Here is an 8,178-nt window from a genome sequence, read left to right on the forward strand (position 1 = left end):
GGGTGCCCGGTTGGCTCGGCCCGCCCCTGAGATTTATACACAACAGTAATTATTCATAACAATATACTACGTCATCATTCCATATAGTGCCCATTCCATATAGTGTCCATTTAAAGAAGACATATAGGATAAACTGAAAAAAAATTCTAATCTTGTAGGCAATTATTAATAATATATTAAGCTGGTTTCACTTTGGTCAAAAAATTAATACTATCTTTATAAATGGCCCCTTTATGGGAACTCGCCATAGATGCTCTCAGGCCCCTGTCATGTGTTAAATGAGGGGTGTCATAACGTTCCCTTCCAGAAGCACTGTAGGTCAAGCAAAGACAGGCTTCAGTTCCCTATCAGGTCAGCCAAGCTGCTGATTGGTTCCTGTCCTACAGTGCAGTGTGCTGAGTGCTGCAGGCCCCCCTGCACAACCTGGGAAAGAAGGCAAAAGGAAGTGGGAATGGGCTCTACAGAAAATGCCCGAAATATTACTTTTTAAACCACATTTAAACCAATCCCATACAAGATATAGTTATAAAGCCACAGAACAGTGCTGCCATCAGAAAATTTGGTGCCCTACACAAGTTATTTATATGGGTCCCCCATAAATAAAGCGCGCAGTGTTAAAATGTTGCCCATTTCCCATGTCTGTGCAATATTAACAGCTGATGTTACGCTATAATAAGAAGTCTATATAAAGAGTTCTATTAATGAATGTGCTAATTAACAATCAGTTCACTGTGGGTCATTGAAGTTTGCCCCAAATTGAAACCCTACAGTCCATCCAGTTTTTGCACAAGGTTACATTACCTACGTAAATTCAGGGGCCCAATAACTACATTAACAGTAGAAAAAAAGGGGCACTATGTAAAGAGCAAAAAATATACAAAAGTCAAAAAGCAAATATAATTAGCAAAAAGTAAAAATAGAGAGTCAGTGTTCTTGAACCAATACACAATCCGAATAAACGTAGTGTAATGAGAGTTCACAGAAAATACAGTTTATACAGCTTTCCAGGTGTGTAGTCAGTAGGGGGTGCAGCCACCTCGCGTAGCAAATCAATCTACTGATATCTAAAAACACATGGAAACAGAGAAGCGCACTCCCTTAGTGTAAAATCATAAGTAAATGGTTTAATATATAAAAGTTGTACTTACAATTGTTGCAGTACAATAAGCGATCAATGAGGCCCAATAACTAGTTAGTATTAGTTCACAAGAAAAAATGTGCTAATAGGTCAGTCTTTAAATTGGGGAGGGGGCAGTGGAGTGTATAAGTAAGTTGCATAAGTTTATTTGAAAATGATGTTTTTGTATAAGTTATGTAAAGCATAGGGGTCCGTCATGTTGCTATGGGGCCCAAAAATCAGCTATTACCCTGTTTGAAATGTTAATGTAGGAAAGGCTCATATAATTCAGTAACTGGATCCCAATATAAATTGCTAATATAATTCTATAATAACCAATCCATATAAATAGTTAATAAAATAGTTAATGTGTTAATAAGTCAGTCAGTCCATTGGGGGGCACTGGAATTTACCTTAAGTTTTCATTTCATTCATTGGCGGAGTGGAGTTTGCCCTGCTGCCTGCCCACTCAAGCTTCTTTGCACTGTATTTTACTTAATACGCAAGTTTCTTAAGTTTCTAGGCAGGTTACATTAAGTTTTTGCATACATAAATTACGTTAAAATTACAGTAAAATGTAATTTAGGCAAATGGCGTATCTGTCACAACACGGCCAGGCCCCTTGACAGGGATAATTCACCAGGCCAAGCACCCCCTCTCCCTCTCTACAATAATACTGGGCAACTGCAATGATTACACACTGGTATCAGGGAAGCATGTTTCATTCTACATTATTTGTTTATTTCATTGTATTTGTTTGTTGCAGTAAATTTGCACCAGCACCAATCCACTTCACTTTTAAACAGAGCCCAATGCAAATCCAGTTTATTAGTACAAAGCCAATGCATCAAAGAGCAGGAAATATAGAGAGAGTCCTGCCTTGCCATAAAGCCATCCATTGGCATCCGTTTGCATGCAATACCTGCCCATTGATAGAGGAAAGGACAGGCAATGGTGGGAATCGTCTCTTGCAGGTTATTACAGGCAAGTGAGACATTTAATCTGTGGTTCTGCAGCTGCTGGTGGACTACAACTCCCAGAATCCAAAGAGTAACAGCTAAAGAGCCTCACGTTGAACATGTAAGTGCCGGATATACACATATATATAGACATGAAGAGCTGATTGGATTACCTGGTTGGTCACCAGTGTGAGATAAATTGGGTGCTATTACAGCATAGGGTTTACCATAAATTGCCCATATTATAACACAGTCCCATGGCGTTTAGTTTGACGTGCTCTATGAAACTATAAGGAAAGAAAGGGACTCATTGAATTGAACAAGGCAGATCCTCATTACCAGCAGTGGGAAAATATACATTCACCTGAACAAAGATTCGTATAGTTCGCTGGGCAGTATGTGCAGGATATCCCCCCCACTTAGTTTGTGCACCGCTCTTTGTTATTTTACCCCAGCTGAGACATTTGCATTGACACCTTTCCATTAGCCCAGACCTTAACCTCCTGCTTAGCCTCCCTGTCCCAGCCCTTCGCACCTCTCTCTGTTCAGGCCCCGCCCCTGACGCTGATTGGCTGGTACAGCAGTTATAGAGGCCTAGGTAGCGCCTCAGGGCAGAGACAAGGTTTCCCCTTAGTTGGAGAGATCAGTAGCCAGTGAGCTGTACCTGTAGCGCTACTCTCCTCACCATGAGCAGCCCAGATGGTGGCTACGCCAGCGATGATCAATTTCATGGAAACTGCTCAGTGCCAATCATGATGGGCCAGTACGAATGGACCGACCCCCTGACCATGTTTCAGGATGCCAAAACGAAGAAAGAGGCTGGATCTGCCAATTCCAGGGGCAAAGCTGAAGCTCGGATCCGCCGACCCATGAATGCGTTTATGGTGTGGGCAAAGGACGAGCGCAAGAGGTTGGCACAGCAGAACCCGGACCTGCACAACGCGGAGCTCAGCAAGATGCTCGGTAAGGGGGCTCTGGGGCAACTGTGGGGTGGAAATATGGCTACTATGGCTACTACTGGGCCTGTGCCAGCATTGCTTGGCTGTACGGGGCATATTCTGTAAGGCTTAGACCTTTACCGGGAGTGGGGGGTTTAGTATTATGTGATAAACATAGTTGGGCCGTGTGCGGTCACATAGTACTGAGCCAGTTTGGGTCCCGGTTTTCCGTTATATGAGGAAAAAAGATTGGGTCCAACATGGTTTCGATGCCTTTCTCTCCTGCCTGAAATCTGGACCCGACTTTTCACTCAGTGGGGATGTAAGTGAAGATTAGCTGGATAATGCAGTTGGAACAACTAAATTTGTCTAATGAAACAGAATGTAATGCAACACAACTTTCCCATATACACGTATGTATTGTCTGTCCCTGCAGTATATTCTGACTTTTACCAAGTCTCGTATTAACAGTCCATTGCTACATTGTTTCAGTAGTGAGAGAGAGCCAGCAGTGAGAGGTATAGCAAGGGACAGACACTTATTGCTCACAGTAGCAATTACATTTACAAAATACATTTGAAACCACTGATTTGTAATTAATATATATTGGGATATATTGTCTTTTTATGCAAATTATTTTTTTTATTCTGTATTTATTATTTGAACGTCCACTGACTATACAGCTGTTGCTTTATCAAATATTGCACCCCTGTCTCTGTTTTAATGTATTATGGCCAGTAACTAACCAGTACTCTCTTCTGTAGGCAAATCATGGAAATCTCTGACTTTGGCATCCAAACGGCCCTTCGTGGAGGAAGCTGAGAGGCTGAGGGTGCAGCACATTCAGGACTATCCTGATTACAAGTACAGACCACGCAGGAAAAAGCAAGTGAAGAGGATGAAGAGGGAAGAGGAAGGCTTCCTCCCCAGTGCAGACATCCCAGGACCACAAGTGATGGGCTGCAATGCCATGGTAGGGCAGAACTACAAGATGCAGTATTCTGGGCAGAACAGCCAGCAGAGCCAAATCACACCAGCAGGCTATTTTGAGGACCACAACCCAGTGGGATACTATTACAGAGGTTACAATGTTCCCGAATACTATATGTCCCAGAACAGCTCTGTCACCTGCGGCCCTCCAGCTCAGGGAGAGTACCAGGCACTGTCATATAATTTCAACAGCAGCTATATTCCCTACCAGCAGAATGCTTCTGCCCCAGCAATGGGTAAACAGATGGCAGTTAAGGAGAACATTATCCAGGAGAGCCCTGAACATGGCATAATGGGATGCCAGGTATCTCCACAAATGTACAATGGACAGATGTATGTGCCTGAGTGTGCCAAAACCCACCCAGTGGCACAAACTGAGCAGCATTCCTCTTTGCATCAGTCCCAGCAGATGGTGACGCAGAATTACCTACCATCCCAGCAAGATGGGCATCTGGAAAGTGACATTGACAAGACTGAGTTTGACCAGTACCTTATGTATGAGCCCAAGTCTGATACAGAGCTCATCTATACCATTGACCAGGACAGTGGTGCCTATAGTACCAACCTCCTGCCATCTTTAATCTCAGAGGCAAACAGTGTCTGCTACTACGACTATTGCGGAGTATGAAGTACTTGCATTGTGCAGCCTGTAACCAAATGGACAATAATGTAGTTGGGCTTTCTGTGCTATATTTATAGGACTCAAGCTAGTATATTCACTCTTGTAGATGTGATATGTATCATATTGTATATTTCGTATATTATTTTGTAGAGATGGCAAAATTTATTTACATTTAATAAATGTACTATCATTTGTATAATTTCACTTGTCATCTTTTATATACTGATAGTGGGTCCATCTTAGGGGACATTGAAAAAGAGTACTTGGGTTAAAGAGTTATGGGCTGAGTACATGGTTAGTAATAAGGCATAAAGGGGTCAATATTTTTAAAAATGGAGGAACAAAGTAGGGTGGTCTTTGTCTGGTTTTGGTTAGGGGGGCTTATTAATTCATCATACAATATTTTAGCTATTTCACTATAGCGCCAAGAAATCCAAGGGTAGCAAGGAAATGATCTTATCATAGTTTAAGTAATGCGTATCTAGACCATATTCTTCTATGTTTTATTTGAGAAAGATTGCAATTGTAGCATGTATGGCCTCCTTTGGTCATAATATGTGTGCAATAATGTTGTCATAGTTTGTGGTCATAAAAGTGGGAATGAATATAAAATACAGGCTAGTTATACACAAACAAGACTGTATGTATAGAAATCGATATTTTGTATCACATTCTTTTTGAGGGTGGTGAGTAAATATAGGGGGCTTTCTATACTATCTCATGCTTATTTGTTTTTATATAGAAACTGTAGTGGCTGTGATGAAACCTCCCATAGAAAAAACTGACTCTTAATTTGGTTGACAATAGCCACCTTTGGCAGATTATATGGGGGGGGGGTAGCTGCTCTTCTATCAGATGTATGGTATATACAGAACCTGGTGGTACAGGAAACACAAAGCTTCTATAGAAGAAAAATAATATTATGTATAGTATGTGTGGAATACAGCACCAATTTTTTTTAGTACTAGTAGTAGTAGATTGATTAGTCTGCTGATTGTATAGGAGCAGGCACTGAGTGAGTAATCCTCCTCAGAATTGTAACATTTCTCATTGGGTCCATGCTCCTATACAATTGGTTGATTCTACTCTAGCTGAAGGCTCAGGGAGGTGAACCCGAACCCCCTCTGTCACTGTGGTGAGTTAATGTTGTGACTATGGCTGTATGCAAGTAGAGCAATGATCCCCCAGTAGAAAAGGACAAAGCATGTTGCCTTGTAGAGAGGTTACTCATGCAAAATGAATGCAAGTAACAGTCAGAAACACTTCAACCATAAGATTTCAATGACTGAACACACTTAAAAGGAACAGTAACATCAAATAATTAAAGTGTTTTAAAGTAATTAAAATATAATGTGCTGTTGCTCTGCAAAAAACTGGTGTTTTTGCTACAGAAAAGCTACTATATAAATAAGCTGCTGTGTAACCATGGGGGCAGCCATTTAAGCTGGAAAAAAAGGGGAAAAGGCACAGGTTACATAGCAGATAACTAGTAAATAAGCCCCATATAATGGGGGTTTGTCTGTTATCTGCTAAGTAACCTGTGCCTTTTCTCCTTTGAATGGCTGCCCCCGGGGCTACACAGCAGCTTACTTATATAAACTATAGTAGTCTTTCTGAGGCAAACACACCAGTTGTAGCAACAGTACATTATATTGTAATTACTCTTATACACTTTCATTTTTTGGTGTTACTGTTCCTTTAAGGCCAATGTCACATGGAGTATGACCACTGCTGCTATTGTGCGGTTACAGATGTCTTTGAGACACTGCCCATATTATATGTATAGGAAATGTGGTAACTGTAGCACACATAGTAATGGATTTACAGTGGGAAAGTATTTATGCCTCACCTGCCATCAGAATGGTGCATTCCATTATATTACAAAACTACTCAGCAGTAGTATATTATAGCATTATAGTTTCACTCTGCCATCTGTTTACTGCAAAAGTAAAAGTCTGCCCATGTGATGAATGCCATTGGGGCATTCTATAGTATCAGAGAATTACTTAGCAGTGGCAAAAGATGAACAAGTACCTTGGGGTTTTTGAGTGTTCAGCTTGGTTATGGGATCCATTTGCCTGTAAACCTGAATGATCGGGTACAATACTGGGAACAATCCAGCCCACATATCTGACAAGGATTCTGTGGCATTCCATGGGACTGGAGAACAAAAAAAGCAAAAATATAATATATGACCGACTGCAGAATTGCTTAGAATATCTGTACAATGTGCACATAGATGTACAAATGACTAGCTGTGCACTATTGATATTCTATACTACATATACAGGTATCAGGGCATTCTTATTCTGATTTTCACATATTCTCCTTTACTTGATTGCAGGGATATATTTTGCTCTTTCTGCTATATTATAAAGTGCTAACAAGCTGAAGTTTTCATACACTGGGTGTGCTGGCCTTTAGAGTGATAATTAAAGTGATACTGACACCTTTGGGCTAAGGGCATTTTCATTTTTGTCCTGAAGTGTGATCATTAGTGGTGCCTTTGTTTTCACTGAAATAACATTCTGAAAGCTTTTACAGCCTCAGGTTTGTCTGTGTTCCTGCTCTGCAGAGGTGCTGGGCTCAGGCCAAGTACTGATGGGATATGTCAGTCACTACTTGACTTTAGTCAGACTCCAGCGACTACAAAGACACCACTTTAAGGCAAACATAATCCAAAATTATCATTATATTAGGGAAAAGCACATGGGGCAATCTGAGTTGTAGCTGTGGGTCAATGGTGGGCTGCTATTGCCTGCTGACTGGGCCCCTCCTAACCAAGTGTATAGCTTATTAATTGGCTTATGGACCCAGAGCAACAGTCTCACTGGTTATCAGGTTGGGGGTTAGCTTTAAATAGATTGCTGGAATATCCCACTGGGCAAGTACTTCATCAGGCTAAGGATGGTGTCCTCTATTAGAGGCTCCACTTAGGCCCCTAATGTGGTTTAATCTTTATCCTGGGGGTACAATTATTGGATTATCTTGTGATCAACTGGGCAACAATCATCTCATTTGGTGACCTCACTAAAGAAACATATATGGCTAGCTTTAAACAGGCATGCAAAAATAATAGATACCAATAATATAAGCACATCCATTAACAGACATAGACAAAAGCAGTGTAGTCACATATTTAAATAATTTCTGCCATAAAAAACACATGTCCCCAGTCCTCAGTCAAAACTTGATCTGGTCACCTTCATTTAAAATTCTTGAAAGTCCTAATTAGTTACTAGTTTGGATGCCTGTTGTAGATTGGACTGAACTGGACAGTACTCGATTTATTTCGTTATGATAAATCTATATTCATTCTGTCAATGTACCTATGGTCTAAATGCTATCTTTCCAGTATTTCTCTCTCTCCTATTAGTTAACTGCTTTGAAAAAAAAAATTAACAAAGGACAGTGAGACATGAGCGAATAATTGCTTTTTACAGCACAAATAAGATTTAGGTAACACCAGTTTCATCTTCTTTCCTACTACTGGGGACAGATATTCACGGAGCAATCAGCCTGATTCATTAAGAGCAATTTACCTTAAAGAGA

The 8,178-nt window shown here is 40.7% G+C and overlaps 1 protein-coding gene across 1 annotated transcript; it reads left to right on the top strand.

Moving 5' to 3' along the window:
• Positions 1–2,721: 2,721 nt before the first annotated feature.
• On the top strand, positions 2,722–4,825 carry sox17b.1 (SRY (sex determining region Y)-box 17 beta, gene 1). The gene is given in 2 exon segments (NM_203518.1): positions 2,722–3,039; positions 3,779–4,825. Coding segments are annotated over 2 exon segments (1,131 nt in total). The 5' UTR covers positions 2,722–2,762; the 3' UTR covers positions 4,633–4,825.
• Positions 4,826–8,178: the final 3,353 nt, after the last annotated feature.

The sequence above is a fragment of the Xenopus tropicalis genome, chromosome 6 (genome assembly GCF_000004195.4).
Source record: "Xenopus tropicalis strain Nigerian chromosome 6, UCB_Xtro_10.0, whole genome shotgun sequence".
Classification (NCBI taxonomy): domain Eukaryota; kingdom Metazoa; phylum Chordata; class Amphibia; order Anura; family Pipidae; genus Xenopus; species Xenopus tropicalis.